This window comes from Chiloscyllium punctatum, chromosome 8 (genome assembly GCF_047496795.1).
Source record: "Chiloscyllium punctatum isolate Juve2018m chromosome 8, sChiPun1.3, whole genome shotgun sequence".
NCBI lineage: Eukaryota > Metazoa > Chordata > Chondrichthyes > Orectolobiformes > Hemiscylliidae > Chiloscyllium > Chiloscyllium punctatum.
Window position 1 is genome coordinate 33370102 of NC_092746.1, and position 24518 is coordinate 33394619.

The 24518-nt window shown below is 39.6% G+C and overlaps 1 protein-coding gene across 11 annotated transcripts in view; it reads right to left on the reverse strand.

Moving 5' to 3' along the window:
* LOC140480462 (histone deacetylase 9-like) overlaps nt 1–24518 on the reverse strand; it is a 778931-nt gene that overhangs the window by 23283 nt on the left and 731130 nt on the right. For 8 of the 11 annotated variants that reach the window (XM_072575350.1, XM_072575346.1, XM_072575347.1 and 5 more), the window contains 2 exons: nt 19828–19961; nt 235–319 (listed from right to left, as the gene is read on the reverse strand). In XM_072575350.1, coding sequence (XP_072431451.1) covers nt 235–319; nt 19828–19961 — 219 coding nt within the window. Of the gene's footprint in view, nt 1–234; nt 320–19827; nt 19962–24518 lie in introns of those variants that run through there. The other 3 variants (XM_072575348.1, XM_072575354.1, XR_011961302.1) reach the window with 3 other exon arrangements.

The following is a 24518-nucleotide window of genomic DNA, read 5'->3' on the forward strand; positions in this document are numbered from 1 at the left end:
TGGTTGAAGTTTGTTGGTTTGAGAGAAGATTTCTGAGGTAATTGTTATTCATAGTTATTTTCTAATTGCTCATTGTGTTTTTATAAGTTATTTATGTAAACCTAATATTGTTTCTTCGTTGAGTATGAGCCCACGTGCAATCAACAAACTGATATACTGATTTAGAAAAGCAGTAAACAGACAGACCTTCCTGGCACTTCCTGTAATTAAACGTAAATTACTCAAATAACTTACTTTGAATTTCAATTGTTTTTTCCAGAGAAGCTACAGCATTGGCGTTTGGCTTCTGAAGCTGAACTTCTTGGGGAAGAGGCTCCAGCTGTAAAGATTCAAATAACTTTGTGATAAGATGAGTCAATTTGCTGTTTAAAAATGAACTCCCCCTCAAACATTTTCCTGTGACTTTCTAACCCTTTTCCAACCTGCAACCTTTTGCTGAGAAGAGTTCCAGTGTGCCCTACTGGAGATGACTTTGAGTACTTTCAGCTCACTTTATTAACTGTTTAACTATCCACAAAGTTTTATAGCATATAAATATTTACTGAAATTGTGCACATTTATCATATAAGTATCTAAATTACTTGTCTTGATATTTGCAATGTTTGGCAAAGCAAAAGTCAAATGTTTCTTATTGAATTATTAATTTTTGGGTAAAGAAATTTGATATTTTTCTTTTGCTCATCACCCTTTCTAACTTCCTCCCAGTTTTCAGTAGGATAGTTCTGTTGTACCTCACTGGATGTGTTCTTCCAAGAAAACTACAATGAGTTCTTTTAATTAGATTGGAATTTATTGAACAACTTCAGTTTTGACGTTATCACACTCTACCGTTAAAGTAACTTCACAGTGTGCTATTTACACATTATACACAACTGAACGGTGCAGATTTCTGTGAAACTACTACTTCCAGAGTTAAGCATAAAGTACATTGATACTATTGTTCTTACCCACAGCACACACTCCATTCCTTCACCAATTATTCCATACGCTCTCCAGCCTACATTCTTTGCATTAAACAGACCTCTTGCAAACTCAGTTTCTTATTTGACCCTGAGATAAGCTTCTGAACCTATATCTTCTCAATCACACTCCCTGATTTCACCTCTGTTGCCCATATCCTAATCTGCACCAATGGCTGGTCACCATTCTTCATGTATTCCCTCTCCACCACTGCAGCCAATTTATAATTCTCATCAAAGTCTTCAAGCATTTCATGACATTTTCCTCATTATCAACCTCTCCCATATCTTTGTATCAAGTCCCAGCCCTGCAACACATCAAAGAGCTTTTCAAACTCTATCTCTCTCACTATTGTCATTTAAGAACTTCCTCAAAGCCTATGTTTGACTATTTTATTCAGTCACTCCTCCAATCCTTCCTTTGATTTTGCTCAGTACAAATTATTTTGCCAGATGACACTTTCACACATTTTGGAGTGGAAACTCCTGGCTTTCGTCCCTGCCAGAATGGAGAGCAGTATTGGATCGGAAACTCAATATAGAGACAGACAGGCTTAATAAGAGGTATCCTGCCTCTTGGGAGTTAACTTAGCAATCAGGGAGACATAGGAGAAAGTGAGGTCTGCAGATGCTGGAGATCAGAGTAGAGAGTGTGGTGCCGGAAAAGCCCAGTGGGTCAGGCAGTATCTGAGGACCAGAAGAATCGACATTTTGGGCATAAGCCCTTCATCAGGAATTAGTCCTGATGAAGGGCTTATGCCTGAAACATCGATTCTCCTGCTGATTGGTTGCTGCCTGACCTGCTTTGCTTTTCCAGCACACACTCTTGAATGAGGTAGACATGTCCATTTTGTCACAGGAAGGATTTCTAATTCAAGGAACCATAGCATAGGTTACCTCAGCTCACCAACACTTGGATTTTTAAACAGTAGCTACTCCAGCAATAGTGTGGACATATGACAATCACCATTCCACATAAGATGTGAGGCTACAGGCTTCCACGGCTACTCCAAGGGTGTGTGCATGGTGATGGGTGTGCTGATGCCATTTGCAGCATTAACTACTAGTTCTGAAAATAGTTGCCATGCATGAGCTCTGTTGTCCATCCAGGAGAAAAGAAATTTGCGGGAATACTTCTGGTATAGCTGCTCATATGTCCTTCCTGAAGGTTCTGCTGTAGGAGCTGAGGTGCTTCAGTGAAGTAGCTTTCCTGAGAATGGAGTAAGAGGACCACCTCTCCAACTGAGTGTGTGTGGATGGTGGTGCCCAAGGAAATCTGCAGAGTAAATGTAGTCCCTTCAACCAGAATATCGTATACCTAGAAGATCCATGCTCCCAGAAAGATGAGAAAGTTGAGTAGCATAATACTTCCAGGTGATTCACACACACGGATATCCTTAATATTCTCTTTAGAGTGGTCTTTGGTACAACCCATCATGTAATTCCACTCATTGCTCCCTCCACAGGCACCTCACATTCCCACTTGAACAACTAGCACTCACACTTATCTAATCATATTTTCACACCCATGCTTCACACTCACCATTTTGAAATGTATGTCCTTCTCTCCTGGTTGCACAAATCTCATACTTCACACAGCCACCAGAAATGCATGGTCACCAGGTCCATTGGGAAGGAGGTCTGTTTCAGAAGGCTGCAGAATTCCATGTGATCTGCCAAGACTGCCGGGGTCTGCTGTCACTGGTGCTCTGACATGTCGAGAGTGGATCTTTTACCTTTAGTTCCTGTGCCAAGGATCTTGATTCCTTCCAGTTCAATCTTGGTGTACATCTCCTGTGCTCCATGAAGGGGATTGAGTCTGTGTAGAAGGTAGCTGGTATTGCTGCGAAGTATTGCTCCTGCTGCTGTTGGCAGTCAAGTTAGTTTTTTCTTGGTACTCATCAGAGATAAAAAAAGAATGAAGATACATAGGTTACTCCATGCTGTGGTGAAGGTTGGCAGCAGAGAAGTGCAGCTGAATGTGAATAAAATGCTGTGTAAGTGAAGTGCCTTCCAAGAAGTTGGCAATCACATTTTGAGCAGTGAAACACTGTCTGAGAGAAGAAAATGCATGTCAGTGAGGTGTGAGCATTGCTGGCATGACCAACATATACTGCCATTCCTTAATTGCTGTTCAGAAAGTGGGGGTGAGCTGCCATCCTGACCACTGCAGTTCATGTGTTGTTGAGAGATGCATGGTACTGTTAGGGAAAGAGTTCCAGAATTTTAACACAGAGATACTTAAGAAAATGGCAATATAATCTCAGAACAGGATGGTTGGATGCTCAGAGAGAACCTGGAGATGGCTGCATTCCCATTCATCTGGTGTTCTTGTCCTTCTACATGTAGAGGTCACAGGGTTGGAAGGTGCTGTAGAAGGAGCCTTGATGAATTGCTACAGTGCAAATTGCATATGGTACACCCTGCTGCCACTAAGTGTCAGTGGTGGAGGGAGGCAATGTGTAAAGTGACAGATGGAGTGCCAGTCCAGCAGTCTGTCTTCTTTTGAATGGTGTTGAGCTTCTTGCATTTTATCAGAACTGCATTATTCAGGTAAGTGGAGGATATTCCATCCCATTTAAGTCTTGTACATGGTGGATAGGCTTTGGTGAGTTAGGAGATGGCTTACTTGCCACAAAATATATATTTAATTTCCTTTGATCCTGCTTGAGGCTTCATTGAGTGGGAATGAATGGGGTAATTCCATTGCATTGATACCATTTGCAAGGCATTTTAATGGTATGTAATTATTCAGAAAGGGGTGGATATACTGCCTACAATTTCCTATCCACTGGTGCAAAAGTTTGAAAGGTTTTTTGTGTCCATATGCTCAGATAGTAGCTCTCCAATTCACCAAGACCATCAAGATAAGGATGTGAAGACTTTCTCAAGGTAATTTTGAGGGAACCTTTGCAATGGAAAAATGACCTGTCAACAATTCTTAACATTTCCATTTGTTTTGAGATTGGTCCAAGTCTACCACTAAGTGGAGAGGAATCTGGCTGGCTCAGGCCATAGAGCCTTCTAATTTACAAAGTATGGATATACAATATAAATAGAGTTCAGCCTGACACAATTTTGAATACAAATGGATGAAATATGCTCCATAAACTCTCGAAAACCAATGTGAGTCACTCCCTCCCCACATTACCACTCTCCTGTCCATAATTTCAAACTCATTGGGCAACTGTTTGCCTTTGTCTGGTTCAGAGGTCAGCCTTTAGCATTGTTGTTTCCAGATGGATGGGCAATCAGGAAGATTTATATTCTGTCTTCAGTTTGTTTGCTGCATGCTAATGAAGTCTAGCCTTCAAAATGGCTGGGGCTTTGGTGGGAAGAAGGTGGGACAGCTGTCTGCTGTCTTGAAATGAATGCTCAAGGTCTGTAGCAGGGGAAAATTTCCTGATGTTGATCCAACAAGCTCCAGAAATCAGAAAGGCGACATCCAACTCAGTTCTAGAAGGATGGTAATAAAAGAAAAGGATCATATTCTCTGTCATTTTGGTGTGGAGGATATATAAAGTTCTGTGAACCTGGGATTTACTTCATTATCTATTGCTTATCTGTTATTTTTAATAGATTGTTCTCTAGTTTCGGGCTGGGACTGTAGTCTGACAGAATGATTTACAAAGTCTAGAGATTATGAAAAGACTTGTATCATATCCAGTGTGCTAAATATAGTAACAAGGGTTTTATTTGACATCTGGGCAATGCTATACTACACATATTGTCCATGTAAGGCCACATTGTGACTAAGAGCTTGATGCTGGGAGTAGTCCTTTATGCAGATTACATATAAAAATCTGACTAAAATCCAAAAATATAACATTAACCTTTGAAATCATGTAATCATCTGTGAAGTCATACTTATTGAAATAGAAAATACATTAACTTCATAATGAAATGATTTGTACCATTCTTATTGGTGGATACATTTTAGTTATGTACAACCATCCTGGTTTATGAAATGGCCTGAATATACAATTTACTGGATTCTTTGTTGCTGCACAGGAGACTCCTGTTCTTCCTCTGAAATACATCAAAGCAAGTGAAAGAACCATTGCTCAATAGCCAGAGAAAGTTGATAAGTTGTGCTTGCCTTTTCTGGAATTAAGAAAGCTTGAAGTCAGATTCTTTAAAACTGAATAATAAGTGAAAAAGAAGGAATATTCTTTTGATAACAATAACTCCAATGAACGATGACTTAAAAAGTCATGAATAGAAGTAAATACCTAAGATTCTTTCAGCATTAAACACATTGAAAGAGGTTTTGTTTTGCAGAAGGTAGCCAGGTACAACTGTCAGAAGCACTATGTCCTTCAGGTATTTTAGAATAAAAACAACATGATAACTGCCAGACATGCCAGCAGGTTAGACCGTGAACTCTGAATTGATATAGTTCATTTAGTCCTCTTTTAGCTCTTTGAGTGTTTCAATTTTAAAACTAATCAGTTGAAAAGCTTTTGTTAAAACATCAAAAGTTAGATTATTGCACAACCATTGCTGAATCTTACTAAATAAAAATGTGATATGGTTATTTGATGAAATGCAGACACAAAAGTACATGTTAAAAGTAGATTCAGACAAAAGATACTTATAAAATGAAAGTCAGTTCAGTCCATTATCATTGCAGGCTAGTTACTTGCTCGAAGATTTCTATTTCTGAGATAAAGTGTTTGAAGGCCTGAAGCCTGAATTCAGCAGTTACAATTGCTTCTGTGGTTGAACGTTTGGAGATTATTTGAGCATGTGAATTCTGTAAATAGATCAGGCTTTGATAGAGAACCAAGATATTTCCTGTAAGCTCACTAGTTCCATGCTTACGGCTCTTGAAGATTGCTCAGACTCTTAGGCAAAATGGTGTCTGATTTCTGAAATCCTGTCTCTTTGGTGTTGAGAACTCCCTTTGTTATGCCGTCTTCCAGACCCTCCTTGGGAATTCTGCTTAAAAGCCTATATAGATCAAACTTAAGATGGCTGCTATGTTAACATCTGATGAATCATTGTCCCATGAACAAAGTCAATTCTGGCAGATTTCCATGAGAAGAGAAAAATTCTCACCAAATGTCTCAAACGTGTTGTATAAGGCAGTTAGTATATGAAGAGTCAAGTGACATCAAAGATAAGCTCCACCTGCAGGATATAAAAGACAATTGCTGGGAGGAACAAATCAGAGTTTTTATGTGTTCTATGAATACTGCATGTTTTCTCCAGAGGGTACATAGTGTTGCGATCATTATTTACCTGTATAATGTTAACAGCATGTAGCTCATTTGTGCTTAACCTTGTTAGTCTCACAAGAAACAATATGTATCACAGATGTAATGTAAATAGCTACTACGTAATACGTAGTAAACACATTTATTGTTTATCAAAAGTGGTCATCAATTCTACTGATGGTTTTGGATGCCATCTTTCCCTATGTGGTATCAATAAGATACACTGATTCTAACAAGAAAGATTGATGGCAGTGAATATACAAAAGGCTTTCTAGCTGGATGCAGCAGAAACTGACAGATGTACGATGATGCAGTGATGGGCATCTGAGGATTTCACTTAGTTGTACTGAATTAGGTGGTGGGTACCATTTTCCCTTAAAATGGTGACACCCTGTAAAAAATCAGTTCTACAGAACAACAGCGATCCAAGGAGAAGAGAAAAGGATTAAAATACTAGTCAGAAAATGATAATGCATATTTAAATATTCAGCAGCTTAAGAGCACCCAGAGCCAGTCAGGGAAGGTGTTGGCATGATAGTAATGTCATTACATCAGTTATCCAGAGACCCAGGCTAATGCCATGGTAGTTGTTGCAATTAAATTCAGTTTATAAATATGGAATACAAAGTTAGTCTCAGTGATGGTGACCGTGAAATTATGATTGATTGTTGTAAAACCTCATCTAATGTCCTTCAGTGATGAAATTAGCATCCTTACTAGGTCCGGTCCACATGTGATTCTAGACTCACAACAAAGTGGTTCACTCTGAACTGAACTCTGCAATGGCCCCTCAAGCCACTCAGTTCGAGGGCAAATAGGGATGGGCTAACAAATGCTTTTCTTGCCAGTGCTGTCAATATCCTATAAAAGAATTAAAATAAAAATCTTGGTCTTAGAAATATTGAAAACGTTGAGGGAGACAATATATAGCCTTATTGGAGCTGCAAGGAGAAAAATGTGAAACATGAACCCAGGATACAACACAAGATATCGGACAGCTCATATAAGTTCAGTCCCTTAAAGAAAGAGTAAATGTTTGTACATTTAAGCAAACATTCCTAAGCTGAAAAGCTGACAGAAGACATAAATCACTATAATTGTACAAATTGGCTCAAAATCATTTAAAATTATTCAAAAAATTGGTAAATAAAAGCTTTGCAATAAAAGAAATCCATTAAGAAAATCACTGAAGTAGCAAATAATTTGATTAATCATAATGAAAATTTAAAGCTAGAAGAAGAGTTTACTGAAAAAACAGTGTTTTGAGGGGCTTTCTTTATTGATTGCTTTAAGATGCAAGTTCAGCATGACAATTTTTTCAACGTAAGATACAGAGAGAAGTTCAAAGAAGAATCACGAAAGGTGCAAATCTTCCATTGTTTTACAAAGGGCACAAAATCACAAAGGGGTAATAGTGTGAAATGGCATTCTTCCCTTCACTGGGAGAAAATAAAATGAATACAGTGGGTGGAATTTGCCTCTCCTTGCTGTGGGAGTAATGGCAAATGTGGCGACAAAAAAGGGTGAGGATGAATCAGATTCTTGATCATGAGAAAACATTTTGCAATTTCACCTCACACTTAAATGGCAACTTCAGATTCTTATCTTTTGAGTGGTGGAAAATAAATTGGGTCGGTATGGACGAGTTCGACCGAGGAGTCTGTTACCGAGCTGTACAACTCTATGACTGTAAGACAACATAATTTAACCATTGACAGTACATTTGACAATGACTTTACATTAACTAGCAAATAAGTCATGGCAAGAACAAGATTTAGCAAAAGTGTATAGTTTCCCTAACAATCTGTTGACAATTTTATCTGCAATCTTTACATATTATCAGAATACAACCAGAATTGTTTTGAGGTTGAATTGTTGCCAAAATTTCCAATCCATCTCTTTCAGATATTCTGCAAGCAAAAGAGGATCGTGCACTGGAAACAGTTATTCAAATGGGAACAAAAAGTCAGCCCAGCTCAAGAAGTTTATCAGATTTCACCATTTCTAAAAAGCAATCATATGATAGACAGATTCAGATGCTTGAATCATTTGATGCCTGATGTTACTGTACCAGATGTAGCAATAAACAAATTGCAGTCACAATGACAGCCCACAACTTCGAGGCCATGGGTGCTCCAGTTTCCTCCAAGTGTCCAAAGATGTGCAGGTCAGGTGAATTGGCCATGTTAAATTGTCCATAATGTTAGGTGCATTAGTCAGCAGTAAGTGTAGGGAAATGGGTCTGAGTGGGTTACTCTTTGGAGGGCCAATGTGGACTTGTTGGGCCAAATCGCCTGTTTCTGCACTGTAGGAATCTAGTCTAATCAAGAAAAAAATGGGATTTAGTGGCTGACTCTTGTTACAGTCAATTTATCTTTTTAGAAGAAGTAGTACCAGAACAGTTTGAGAGATTTACTGTTCGTGATTGAATTTGATAAAATGAAGGTGTTTTCCAAAGAAACAAGAACAAGAATGGAAGAATCACAAATAAATCCACCTCGCTACAGTGTCAAGAAGAGACTATTGATTCTATTGAAAACACAATAATATTCTCTGTCAAGACTTGAGGAAATAGAGACACTCTAAGGGAAACAAATGTTCAATATTAACATTGATATCAGAGGATACTTTCAGTATAGAACATCTTACAAATCAAAAATCTGCAAAGGTTTTTGTGTGTCAACAAACTTTACCTGAAAAAGTTCATCTTCTTTAAAGGACATTCAGGAAATTAAAGATTCACCAAGTGTCCAGGATAACAATAAACTGCACCTGAATGTTTTGTTCTCAAGCAGGGGACTTTAAACCCAAACAAGTCATCAGTCAATTTTAAAGTTAGAGACTTAGGGGAAACGGGTGGTGGTAAATCTATTTCCTTTGAAGAACTATATAGAGAATTTAATAATCGGAAAAAGCAGGATGGGGTGTAGGGTGATGTCTTATAGGATGGTCAGTACATGAAACCATTGACTGACATCTCATAATATGTCCCACCAAAAACAATATAAAGGACTACTCCTTGGGGTAGCTAACCAGAGTTCCTTGCAACCTCCAAGATCCGCATGGGCTCATTAAAATGTGTATCCAGCTTCTTAGTGTCCTGTAGCTATAGCAATGATGTTTAATCTTGATTTGAGCCTGATAGTATAAATGGTTCCTTTTGTTGTTAGTTTTGAGGCAACGTTCTGCTGGTATGCTTTTTATGGCTGAGGTGAATCAAAAAGAAATCAGCCCGTCACATCTGGCAGTCATGTTTTGTAAATGCCATGTCTATATCAAAAAGTCAAATTTGCCTATTAAAAGTATATATACACACATGTAAATAATATAGTTATGCGATTGTGAAGAATACCCACCAAGAGTTAATGGAATAGACTATTCAGTCCCTCGAGCTGTTCCACCATCCAATCAAAATTATACCTGATGCTTAAGTCAACTGCATATACAGAGTGTAGGTACATATCTCTTGTTAATCTGACTGAATGAAACTCTATAAATCTTAATCTTGAAAATTTCAATTAACTCAACAACCACATTCATTTGGTAGGAAAATTTCAGTTTTTCTCTGCACTGACATGAATAGAAAGCATGCCAGTGAATCAGTGTAACAGAGACATCCAGAAGTATATGTTATATAAAGGCATTAGTTAATTCACTAACCTTTCCAAGATTGAATCAAGAACACAATTTAGAATGGTGAATCCTAAAAACTGCTGGCATGAATAATCTACTACTCAACCAAGGACATTTTGACTTAATTTTATTTTTGTTAATTGACCAAGGTATGCTCCAAAGACAGAGGTATCAAAATCACTAACAACCTCCAATTGTACTTCTGATTCATGGCTATCAGCCCAAGTTGAAAACAACCTCTTTGGAATCAACTGTGCTCTGTGTAATCACACTAATTAGTTACAGTAAATGTGAACCTGAAGTTTAGGCAGATTTCAGCAGGTAGACAAAGTTGGAAGCTGCAAATTTAGCTACAGGATCGAGGCAATACAAAAACCTTTGAGGTGAAATTAGCTAACCAATAGTGCAAATCATGCTGAAAGTGAATATGTTTTAAATCAACTTCATTTTCTTGTCCATTGATGTCATGTCTCACTTTACCATCAGGTGAGCACTGAACAGCATTGTAGACTAAATCAGATGCACTACCAGGTTAACGTGAATAACATCTTGTGACAACACAGGACACTGTGCACACTGAAGTATTTAAACAGTTTATATGTGTAAAGGTGGAAGATAGTGATCTTCCAGGAATCACTGGAGTCAGGGAGGAACCCAGAGGACTGGAAAATGGCTAATGTAACACCCCTGTCCAAGAAAGGAGGGAGGAAGAAGATGGGAAATTATGGGCTAGTTAGTCTGATCTTGGTCAATGGTAAGATTTTAGAGTCCCTTACTCAGGATGAGATTGTGGTGCACTTGGAAGTGGCTGTTAAAATAAAATTGACTCAGCACAGCTTCGTCAACGTAAGGTTACATCAGACAAATTTACTAGAATTCTCTGAGGAGGTAACAAGGACATTAGTCAAAGGATAGCCAATGGATGTGATCTATTTGAATTTCCAGAAGGCCTTTGACAAGTGTAAGGTGGGGCAATAATCCCCAACAGATACCCTGGACTAATACCCTCTGAGTGTGGGACATGAGTTTGTGGAATTCACCTTTGAACTAAGAGTCACTGAGCTCTCTGGCTGAGACAGACTAGGCAATATGCAAGCCTAGGGGCAGCTGCCTGAAACAAGGGCTTAGCTTGTAAAGCTAAAGGAAGACCCCCACAAACACCTCAGTTAAAGACAAGGAACGCCATCCTACAGAGCAAACAACTAAGACACTCTGGACCCTACAAAATATGAGTTTGCTTGGACACAGAGATACTGAACATCCCACAGCATTGTACTACAGGCTACATGCAAACCTGTTTGCCTTTGAATGTGAAGGCCTTACACTACCAGGAAAACTTTAACCTACCTCCATCCAAGAGAAATATTGGACATTCAAAACCATCTTCTAGCTTTATCAGAGAACCATTTACACCTCATCTAATAATCAGGAAGCTCATTCAGCTCCAAGAGGAGGAATAATAGCTCAGTGATCAAATCCAGATTTGGTGGGAGATGAGGGGAACTGACAGTCGGTAGAACTGGGGTACCCTGATCTCAAAGGAGATTTAACTCGGCTAGAAGTTCAGCCAGATTGGAGAGAATCAGCCACAGCCAGTCACAGTGAATCACAGACTGTAACCATCACAGACTCAGCCAAACGATTTTTCTCATTCACGAACCTCCACATAGCAATTAGAAGTGGCCGGAGAGCCGATTTGTCAACCAATGACATCCACTTCAGGGGTGTGCATAAGGGCATCGAGACCCTCTGTCCCAGCTCAGTTAGATAGGGTTGGTAGGGTGGGCTTTGGGGTTGATGGTGCTGGGTACTCCCCAGAGAAAGGAAGCAGGATAGGACCCCGGAATTAGCATCTCTCTCTCTCTCCCCTTTCCCCATCATCCAGTAATTAACAGCTATCTGTAATTTTAAACCCATTGTACCAAGTCTGGGCTGCAAGGGTTAACTGGGGTGCTACTTAGCTGTTAGATAAGTCTCACTTTGCTTGATCTGTAACTTTTTTTTTAAATATTCATTTTCTTTTTCAGTTATTGCACATATTTTCAATTTTGCTTGTTTTAATAAAATCAGAGCTTCCTTTGCCTCTGAAGCACCTGCCTCCTATGTTTTTCGTCACACCTCACTACGTAAGTCCAGTGTCAGAATCAGGGAGCTGGTGTACAATAAACCAACCAGCATTCCATACACAAGGTGCCACACAGGAGGCTGCTAACTAAGAGCCGATGGTGTCAGGGGCAAGACACTGGCATGGATAGAGGATTGGTTGACTGGTAGAAGGCAGAGAGTAGGGATAAAAAGTTTTTTTTCAGGGTGACTACCAGTAACTAGTGGAGTTTCACAGGGGTCTGTGCTAGGACCACAAGAAGGTTATACATCAAGGACCTGGACAAAGGAACTGATAGCATTATTGCTAAGTATGCAGCTAAAACAAAGATTGGTGGAGGGACTGGTAGTCTCAAGGAAGTAGGGATACTGCAGAAGGACTTGGATATGCTAAACGAGTGGGCAGAAGGAATACAATGTGGCTAAGTATGAGGTTATACATTTCAGCAGGAAGAATGGAGGCATAGATTATTGTCTAAGTGGGGAAAAGCTTCAAAATCTGAAACACAAAGTGACTTGGGAGTCCTAGTTCAGGTTTATCTTAAGATTAACATGCATGCTTAGTTGGTGGTTAGAAAGGCAAATGAAATGTTAACATTCATTTCAAGAGGGCTAGAAAGCAAGAGCAGAAATGCACTGCTCAGACTGTATCTCTGGTCAGACCTCATTTAGGATATTGTAAGTAGCTTTGTTCCCTGTATCTAAGGAAGAATGTGGTAGCATTAGAGGGGGTCCAGAGGAGATTTGCAAGAATGAGCCCAGGGATGAAAGGCTTGTCATATGAGGAGTGGTTGAGAACTCTGGGTCAACATTCGATGAAGATTAGAAGGGTGAGGTGTGATCTGACTGAAACTTAGAGGATACTTAGAGGTCTGGAAATAGTGGATATGAAGAAGACATTTCCACTAGCACAGATGACTACAACCTGAGGGCACAGCCTTAGAGCAAAGGGTCAGCCTTTAACACTGAGATGAGCCGGAATTTCTTTAGACAAATGGTGATTAATCTGTTGAACCCATTGCTGCAAAAGGCTGCGGAGGCCAAGTTATTGAGTGTATTTAAGACGGAGATAGATAGGTTCTTCATTGGTCAGAGGATGAAGGGTTACAGGGAGAAGGCAGGAGAATGGGGTTGAAAAACGTAACAGCCATGATTGAATGGTGAAGCAGACTTGATGGGCTAAATGGCCTAATTTGCCCCTGTATGTTATGTTCTAATGGTCTGATGGTCTAAACAGAACGTAGACTGCATACTCAAAGTGAAGGAACAACTCCTTCTGAACAAAGTTATATTGAACAGATCCATCATAGTTTTGATCAAACTCTCAATGACAGGGTACATAATAATTAAAACTTCATGAGCCTCTGCCTAATATCAGAGGAAATTTTCATATTGTTCAAGGTGTCTTCAAGAAAAATGCAGTGGAGTCTCACAAGGATCTGAATGACACGACCTATGGCGAGATGACTGCCCAAATCAGGCAACAAGTGCAGTGAAGGCCAACTGGACGTCAAGATCAACCCGCTACATCTTTTATACTTTCCATAAGTGGTGTGGAGAGATTTCCATTACTTATCATTAATTGCCTTGTTAATGTTACAAGTTGCATTGTTAATCTTCAGACACCCACCTTACCAAACTTGTCAAATAAGCTGAGCGTCACAAAAACCTGAAAAGGAAACCAATGGGGCTAGCAGATTCAACTTGACACTTGGTCTGAATGACCTCTGTGTTGGATTCTTGCCAACAACATCTCAGGGCACGATCCATGGGCACCAGCAGAATGCACTTCACCTCCTTGGAGAATGGAATGGAATCCGAAAACAGCCAACCCACCACAAGCGGTCTTCTTTGAAAAGTCCAGGACTCTTAGTGCATGAAGACAAGGAAGACTGGCATGCCACTATTCATACAAGCTCTCTGTGCCCTGTGCAAACTGATCTGGTGTTCCAGCAGGAAGGAGAAACCTGATTGCAGCATCACCCCATCCATCAGATCCTCCAGCTCCCTGTCAGAGAAATATGATGCCACTTTCCCCTCCTCTAAACACACATATGTAATCAAGCCGGGTGGCTTCAGAACATCTCAGAGCTCATCCGGGTTCACAGAAGAATTTTAAAAATGTCCGAAGCACAAGAGTTGCTGCTTTTTTGGTGAATTTGCACTGAATGATGAGTCATTCTGGGAACAGACTGTAGTAAGATAGGGCAGCAATCAGGCATGAGAGATGTCATAGTGGATTGCTAGCTAATTCATGAGATGGTTTCATTAAGACAAGGTGAGAAAACTCATGATGCCTTGCAGCATAAAACCCTCCAAAAATCTCAATGAAATGCAGATTTAGCCAAAAGGAATACAAGTCTCAGTCCATTCTTCTTAGAATCATAGAATTCTGACAGTGCAGAAAGGAGCCATTTGGCCTGTTGAGTCTGCACCAACACTTCGGAGAGCATCCCATCTCAATCCACCCCCTCACTCTATCCTTTTAATCCTGTATTTAACATGGCTAATCTATCTAGCCTGCACATCCCTGGACACAACAGGATAATTTAGCATGGCCAATCCACCTAACATACACATCTTTGGATTGTGGGAAGAAAGGGGAGCAGACTTTTGCAGACACAGGGAGAATATGCAACCTATATACACACATGCAACCAAGGCTAGAATCAAACCCATGTCCCTGGTGCTGTAAGACAGCAGTGCTAACCAATGAGTCAACATATTGCCGAATCCAAGTACAGTAAACTGCTCGGTTACATGAATGCACTGGTTGCGGCCAGGACTGTTCATAAATATCATCAGCAAGGTTTGATCAAAAAGCGAGCGAGAGAGAGAGAGAGAGAGAGAGAGAGCGCAACAACCAAATGATCAATTCCCAGAGTGAGGAAACCTGCTTCCATCAGTTTGCCGGTTTCATGAGAATTCCGGATAATGAGGACTTCATTACTTTTCTTCACAACTCTTTTCAAATTTCAACTCCTTCCAAATTGTGAATACTTCCTGATTGTTTGGAATAATCTCCAAATACCTCTCTAACTTTCCTAGACGAGGTGCAAGATAAACTTACCAAGTCATCATTCACTTATCGAAAATGTTCGCTTTTCTTTCCCCCCATTTCATTTCATTCTTCTATTTAGTTCATTGGTGCCACCATGATTAGTCCTCCTTTGAATTTGCCTATGTTGTTCTTTTAAAGCTCCTGGTATGGAATGCTATGTGTCATTCCTTAAGTTCCATTGTGTTTACTTTCACAAGATTTCCAAACAGTGGAATTCTTCACCTCCTCAATCTTTCCTTTCTCTTACAATTAGAGTCATAGAGAGAAATAGCATGGAAACAGGCCCTTCAGTTTAACTTAGCCGATGGCAACTCGGTGCATGCATGCACCATCTTTTGTGTAAAAACATTGCCTCTTAGGTCCCTTTTAAAACTCTCCCCTCTCACCTTAAACCTATGCCCTCTAGTTTTCGACACCCCCACATTCGGAAAAAGATTTTGTTTATTTATCCTATCCATGCCACTCAAGATGTTATAAATTTCTATAAGATCACCCGCTCAGCCTCTGATGCTCTGGGGAAAATAGTCCAAGCCTATTCAGCCCCTCTTGATCCCTCAAACCCTCCAACCTCGGCAACATCCTGTAAATCTTTTCTGAATCCTTTCGAGTTTCACAACATCCTTCCTATAGCAGGGAGACTACAGCTGCCCACAGTATTCAAAAAGTTGCCTAACCGGTGACCTGTCCAGTCACACATGATCTCCGAACTCCTATATTCAATGGTCTGACCAATATAGGAAAGCACACTAAAGCCTTATTCACTATCCTATCTACCTGTGATTCCACTCTCTGGGAACTATGAACCTGCACTCCATGCTCTCTTTGTTCAGCAACACTCCCCAGGACATTAATATAAAGTGTGTAAATCCTGTCCTGATGTGCTTTTCCAAACTGCAGCACCTCACATTGATCTAATTTAAACTCCATCTGCCACTTCTTGGCCCATTGGCCCATCTGATCAAGATCCCATTGTACTTTGAGCTAACATTTTCGTTGTTCAGCACATCTCCAATTTTGGAGTCATCTGTAAACTTACTAACTAAATATCCTATGTTCTCATTCAATTCTTTTATATAAATGACAAAAAGCAGTGGACTCAGCACCAATCCTTATGGCACACCACTGGTCATAGGCTTCTAGTCTGAAAAGCAACCCACCATCACCACCCTCTATCTTCTCCTTTGAGCCAGTTCTGTATCCAAATGGCTAGTTCTCCCTGTATTCCATGTGATCTAATCTTGCTAACTGGCCTACGATGAGGAACCTTGTTGAATGCCTTACTGCAGTCCATATAGATCACATCCACTGCTCTGCCCTCATCAATCCTCTTTGCTGCTTCTTCAAAAAACACAAACAAGTTAGTGAGACATGATTCCCTATGCACAAAGCCATGTTGACTGTCCCTAATCAGTTCTTGTCTTTCCAAATACATGTAAATCCTGTCCCTCAGGATTCTCTCCAACAACTTTCCCACATTGATATCAGGCTCACCAATCTAAGTTCCCTGGCTTTTCCTTGCCACATTTCTCAGATAGTGGCACCACATTATTCAACCTCCAGTTTTCTGGTACCTCGTCTGTGGTTATCGATGATACAAATATCTCTGCAAGGGGCCCAGCAATCACTTCCTTAGCTTTTCACAGAGTTCTAGGGTATATCTGCTCAGGTCCTGGGGATTTATCCATCTTTATACATTTTAAACTGTCCAACATCTCCTCTTCTGTAACATAAACATTTTTCAAGATGTTACTATTTATTCCCTCATGTTCTATATCTTCCATATCCTTTTCCACAGTAAACATTGATGCAAAGTACTCTTTTAGTACCTCCCCCATCCCCTGCAGTTCCACACATACATGGCCTTGCTAATCTTTAAGGGGCCCTATTCTCTCCCTAGTTACCCTGTTGTTCTTAATGTTTTTATAAAATCCCTTTGGATTTTTCTTAACCCTATTCCCAAAGCTATTTCATGTTCCCTTTATGCCCTCCAGATTTCCCTCTTAAGTATACTCCTACTGCCTTTATACTCTTCTAAGGATTCACTCGATCTCTGCTGTCTATACCTGACATATGCTTCCTTCTTTTTTTGACCAAAACTTCAATTTCTCTCGTCATCCAGCAATCCCTACAACTACAAGCCTTACCGTTCACCCTAACAGGAACACACTGTCTCTGGACTCTTGTTACCTCATTTTCCAGCTGTCCCTTTACCTGTGAACATCCAGCCCCGATCAACTTTTAAAAGTTCTTGCCTAATACCGTCAAAATTTAATTAGACCGGGTAAAGTACAATAAATATTATTCTCTTTTCAGTTCAAAGCTCAAGAAGAGCTGTCTGAACCTTTTATAGTCACAGTATTTAAACAATTAATAACTTACTGAACTGTTAGCCATATCCTTTAAGAGAAATCTGCAGTGAAACATAGATTGGAAAAGAGGGTAACAAATCTGTTCTCAGCTGACCATCACAACTCCAAGTGGAAGGATATGAGTTGTACACTCCTCCAAAGTATAGCAATTCTAATCTTCATTCAGTGGTGAACAGCTGCTTAGCTGACGTGGCAAAGGTCACCAGATGTTATCTGGAAGGATCCAGTCATAAAGAAATTCAAGGCAGAGGTGACTCGAACTAATAGAAATGAGGTTTTATTGGTAGAAAGTGGGCTGCAGATCTTCAGCCCACTGTTGATAAATCTCTCAAGTTGTCTTGAGAGGAAGCATAGCCTTCTGTCTAAGTAAAACATTCTTGTTCATTTAACATTCCTGAGTGGGTACAAAATTACGTGAAACTGAAAGCTCGTATGAAGCCAGATACTGAGAACTTCAAAACTAGCCTCTTCCATTAATTCATTTTTCCCTTCTCCGTAGCATAAGAATATAAAGATTTCAATTGGAAAGTTCTGCCACTAGAGCTAAGTTCAAATAAAAGCAAACATCCTGACTGAACCTCTTAAAGTACTTAAAAAGGGATAGATTTACAGGCACAGTGTACTACCTTCAATAGCAGCACACAGAAAGCTTCTTCAGTGTGGTAACTGCCCCAGATCAATCTTCCTCCAGTCCTTTTTATCAGTACTTACTAGTAATATTTATTTGGGGCGTAAGTTAGACAAAATGGATCAGAGAATTTTGCCATGCCCTTTGACCCTGTTTACATCTGTAGCAGCAGAGTTGGATTAGCAATGACTTGATCCTTGGCACCAGGAACTTGTGGGGCACCTTTGCAAACCCTTTTGCTTTCCCTTTTTCCATTGAACTATTAAAATGACATTTGATAGATTCCAGTGAGGAGATAAGGACTTCTGGAGCAGAAGTGTGCAAAAAATAATTGGAATGAAAATAAATGCCTACGACATGAATGTTAAAAGTACAGTTCTTCTTTGGATACTTTCGCCACAGATAGTAAATGGAACAGGCATGATTGGCTTCACAACATTGAATATAGAAGGAACAAATGAATTTGGCTGGAAGCTTCACTCTCTCTGCATTGACTTTTCCAAAGCTAAGTTGGAATTCCTGTTTGCTATGAATATGGGATTTCAAAATGAGCTTTCTGCAAACTAAAATTCAAGCCATTGTTATCTTTACCATGCTAGCTTGCTGTTGGATTCCTTACTTAAAAACAGACTGCTTGTTTTGTTTTGAAATTGACTATAATGTACTGTTGCTTGTGCCTTGTTTTCTATGGCATAAGCAAAGTGTGACAATCTGATTACTTGTTTCAAAAAATAATTTGAAAACAGTTTTGCATGAAGGTTTTCTACTGGCCTGATACCAAACTTAAGGAGAGTTTTGGGCTCTCCAAAAAGTATAAATTATTGCTATGGTTTCAAGATGCAATACTAGGACTGATTGAGGTAGCACATAACCTCCTGTATCGGAAAAATAAACAGCTAAATAGATTGGCACCATAACATTCCTTGAAAATAACTTCCAAAGAATACATAATTAATAATTCCATGCACAGGTTAAACTCTTTCATATGCTATTGTAGCCTCTAAGTGATTGATTTGTTTTCCTTTTGTTCAGTAGGTCAAAGATGTTTGCACTTGCAGATATGAATGAGAATTAATTGCAGAATTTAGGCAGGCAGCAACGATCATTCTCAATAAAATTAGACAAATGTCTGCATTATAAATTCTTTAAAGGTTGAGATAATTGTGTTATTTATTGAATATAACGCAGGAAAACTATCAAATAATGGCCTCTTGCTTTTCTGGAGAATAACAGTATTTCTATCGAAGTATGTTGCTGACAGTTATTTGGAAGGAAAGACTACCACAGGCTTTCCGGTTGCAATTAGCCCACACCTACACATCTGACCCACTTAAAAAAAGTCTTCAAATTACTGCTAATCGCACAATTAGTTTCCATTTTTTTGAGGATAATCAAAGCCTATGTACTAGTGTGTTGCTTATTTCAGAAATTGGGGCCAAAGAAAACAATGTACAAAGGGACATATTTTGGAAGAGAAAAGTATCAAATGTTTATGAACTTACATTCCCAGCACATGAATAAGTACTTGTGAGAAAGCGTAGAATATCTGCACAGAGGTCCTTGGGTGTTTTCTTTTACAACTAGAAACTATTTAAATAGCCAGAAGTTTTTAAAAAAAGTCAAACCTATTGTAAAGTAACATACTGATATCTTGGACTGAAATTCTCCCATATATTAGTCAGTGGGAAGTTGATCAAAGAGATTAGTTAGACTAATTATGAAATTCATCACTTTACAAATGCACCTCCGTTAATGCATGAACAATTGTTTTGAAAATGGAATCGCAACAGGGAAAAAAAAACACCGACAAAATTGAAAGTTTCTCGTGGAGCATTGACATGTGAGAAAATTGTACCTCATTTCCTAGCAGGGCATAAAAGCAGGCCTCTGATGCATCACAGATGGCAGTAAGATTGTGCCCACCTTCAAGAGCTAAAATCACACGCCCCTTTGCCAAGCTCATTAGCTCCTTAGTCAGGTACTGAAAACCTAAGGCAGAGAAAAGAATAAATTGCAACAGTTTAATGCAAGTTCGATGTTAATTTATCATAGTATTCAAATAACAATTTACTGTATAGGCAGTTCTTCTTCACCTAGTAGACAAATTATTATGTTCATAATACTTATTGCTTTGTTGCAAAAGAGATACTGTTCTGATTTCAAAAATATTATTTTTCCAGTGTTTCCTTGTGCTCAATGTTACAAATACTACAGGCCATGACTAGCTCTAAGAAAGTGCTTTCATGTTCCTTTCCCCCTCATGAAGAATTATGTGGATTCTGCAGATTACATCCCTCTGAAGGCACAGCTGAGATCAAGAATTCACCATGGGGTTGGTCAACTTCCTTTATACTTTATGTAACTAAAACCATAAATCTGAGATTTTTAAACCTGGCATAAACCTTCAATAAGATTATCCAGGATGATGCATTTGAGTTCCAATGTTCTCTGCCATAGATGTCACAAAGTTTCAATATAACACCATAATTCTACATTGTGACTTTTAAACTTCTAATTGGTTACTCACATTGAAAATCAACAGGTCAATAAGTGTTGAAGTATTTTTATCATTTTCATTTTGAACTAAATTTAATCTGAAATCAAACTTCATTTGTGACATGTAAAATTCAGGGGATTAGCTCTCATACTAATTCTACACATATACAAACAGAAGCCAAATGTTGAAGAACTTAGTTAACCTTGAGTGGTAAACTGAAGCAAAAGCTGCATATATTTTGAACTATTATAAAGTACTGTTTGTTTTCTTATTTTTCTTTTCAATATGTTATTTAACATAAAATGGTGATATGCAGAAGTGGATTAAGGAAATCCAATATTCAAATTTTCAAGACTCATGTATCAGGATCAGTGTAGACCATCATTTTAAAGATTAACTTTAAGGGCAACATGAATAAACAATATACTATCTAAAACAGAAGTCCTTAACATAGAAGTCCATATTTTTACTACTGTCTTTTGCTTTATTTGTGTTCAAATAGATCATCTTTCATTCTGATGTCTCCATCTCACCTAATAACATTCCTCTTATAACATTGAGTCAGAAAGCACCACTGGGAGGTGGGCTATCTGAGTTTTCTTTGTAATGTGAAACCAGCCTGTTTCCTGCAGTCAAACTGTTTAAGACTGCAGCTGATAATCCTGGGCTCTAATTGTACTCTCTGTCTCATGCTACAAAGCAAAGTAACAACGATGGTAATAACATGTAACAGAAAGACTAATGAGTGAGTAGACTGGGAATTTCGACAGTTTTGACTGAGTGGTTATGATGCAGCCATAAATTTAAGTATTGGCCTGGATTTGTGATAGCAATAACACTGAACTGTGGAATGCTCACCATTATTTGGCAAAACTGACAGCCAAGTCAGGTATTTTCACATGCATATTTAAATGCAGAAATACACAAGTTTCTGATGGAGGTACCATGCTCCTCCTGAAGATGTACTGTTGTAACTTTATAGATGGTATTACATGTAAATCAATAATTTGTCATGAAGTTTAATTACCTACCATTCTTCGTGTAAAGAACAATTAAAAAGTTAAATAAAAACTGAAGGAACTGCAGATGCTGTAAATCAGAAAGAAAACGGAAATTGCTGAAGAAACTCAGCAGGTCTGGCAGCATCCGTGGAGAGAAATCAGTGTTAACATTTCTGGTCGAGTGATCCTTCCACAGAAATCAATTAAAAAGTTAAGCATGTTCAATCAAAGAATTTGTACACCTCAACCAGATCCTTCCTCAGCTTTCTCTGATGAGAAAACAATTCCAACTTAGTCCCTGTTCACAACTGAATTACTCCAGCCCTTCTGCACCCTCTGTACTGGAATCACATCCTTACTATGACGTGGCAACTAGCATTGTACACTACTCCAGCTGTGACCATAACTTTAAGGGCAACATCATAATCATAATCTCCTTGCTCTTGTATTCAATGCTTTGACTGATGAAGGCAAGAATCCCACATGCCTTCTGAACCAGCTTCTCTACCTGTCCTACTGCTCTCAAGAATCTATGGACATGCACACCAAGTCTTCTCTAAACCTTGGTACTTTCTAGAGTCCTACTTTTCCATGTGCACTCCCTTGCCTTCTTAGTACTCCCAAAATGCTTCACCTCACATTTTTCAGGATAACATTCCATTTGCCATTGTTCAATCCATCAGACCAGTCATTCTGTATCGGCCAGTAGTCTAAGGTTTTCCTCCTTGTTATTTATCATATCTCCTACATTCAGATCTAGAGCCATTGGGAAGTTAATTTCTTGATCAAAAGACCTTGATTTTCTTGAGATGTGTCAATATTATCAGTTACCTTCTGGAATATACAATGACTATTTGGATATCTGATGACAATGAGAGATAAATCATATAGCTAACCTATCTTTGTGCATGTATACTGAGGACACAGGTTCTGGCAGAAGATCACCAGTAACTTCTCTCTCTCCATCTAAATCGGTACCTTCTTTAATAAATTTGATCATGTCTAATTTGGAAATGAATGCATAGACCATGTTGCTCCTTTAGTTTCAAGTATGCAAGATGAGTCAGATCAGTATATTTCACTTGTCACTTTTACTAATTTTCTTTTGGTGGGGTGTGGGGAAAGTGTGATCCCTTGATTTGCACTAATTTGTGTTTGATTGAGGAATTGAATGGAGAGCAGGAGGGTGACCACTGAGAATCAGCCCCTGCCCTTGCTTCTTATTCTCTTTCTGTTCTCTTCCCTTGACCCCTAACCTCAGAAACACCTCCACACAATGTTTGCTTTTCCAGTGAGTTCTCCTTGGGGTTTCTGAGAGGGAAGGGTGGTGTTCGGCCTGCAGCTGCCGAATCCAGCCCCTGTTCTAGATGTGCTGGCTAATCAGAAGATGGAAGCTCTTGGTGACCAAATCTTCCTGCTCCTGACTCTGTTTTGTCTGAAGGAAGCCACTAACAACCAATCACTTGCCTGATTGTCAGGAGGTCTATTAGGATTCCCATTCTTGTTGACCACAAGCTTCCCTCCAATAAACATAGCTGCTTTTAGACTTAGTTCAAAAATGGGACAGGACGGGCTTTTTACTGGTCGGTTTCCAAGGACCCGGAATAACATCGGATGTCTGATCAGGTCTTCTAGATAGTGTGTGAAATCAGTGGTTGTACTGAGAAGATTGTACAAAATCCATAAAATCCCCACAGCATGGAACAGGCCATTTGGCATTACAAGTCCACACCAACCCTCTGAAGAACATCCCACCCCGACCCAACCCCTTACCTTATTCCTGTAACCCTGCATTTCCATGGCCAACGCAGCTAACCTACACATCCTTGAACACTACAGGTAATTTAACATGGCCAATCCACCTAACCTTGGACTGCAGGAGGAAACCGGAGCACCTGGAGGAAAGCGCTGGAGGAAAGGGAGAATGTGCAAACTCCACACAGACAGTCACCCGAGGCTGGAATCGAACTTGAGTCCCTGGTGCTGTAAAGCAGCCATGCCAACCACTGAGTCACTATACTGTCCATTTTCTACAACTGCTCAGAATATAAAAATAAATTGTTTTTAAAAATTCCAACTAAAGCTCATAAATATGTCAGATTTCACAAATTCATATTGTTATTAATACATACCGTGACTTGTTTCGATGAATGCTGATTATGTTACTCACTTGTATTTAAAGAGAAAGCCACTTGGTATTTAAAGGAGGCCAAAGGTGTCACAGTCTCAGTTTGGAGAGCCAGCAATATCTCCACATGTTTTCTAATACAGAGGAATTTCCGTAAAAGAGGGAATCAACCTTCAGACAGTGGCTGACCTTTCCTGGGATCAAGAACCCCGAGAGCAGAAGTCTTGTGTGGAGACACAGGCAGCTAATCTGAGGGCCAGCAGCCTGGTTGAAGTGGGAAAAAGTGCCTGCTGCTAGTACATCATCCAGCTGAGGCCTAATCCCCTCACTGGATCCCTGCTTACGGGTGAGGGATGGCAGGAGAGGAGTTGTCATGCTGTGGAGGCCACGTGATGGGGTTGGGGGTGGGGAAGGGCAGTGCAGTCCATGTTCTTGATGATCATATGTTAATCAGCTATCGGAAGGTTTTGAATGAGGGGCTGCCCCACCAAACACACGTCTCTCTCTCTCTCTCTCTCTCTCTCTCTCTCTCTCTCACACACTCACTCACTCATTTGGCGGTGAAGTCAACGACATCCATGAGCTTTGCCACGTTAGACTATATTGAGAGGGAGGCAGCAAGGAGTCACAGATCCCAATACCCTCCTGCTTGATTAAATGCCCCTCTCTCCCCACCAAACAATTCACGAGGACGGCATGAAATAGTTCCAGTCAGCTCTGACACAGGACTCCCAACAACACGGCCTGATTGTGGAAATACATTATAAAGGGGAAAGGTGCTAAAGAGTTTATAATGGAATTTCTACATTCACATCACAGCAGGACTGTACTGATATTGCACTTCTTTTAACCATGGTAAAACTTCTGTCCTCTATACATCACGAACATTAAATGTGTGAAGCCATGAAATAAGAGAGCAT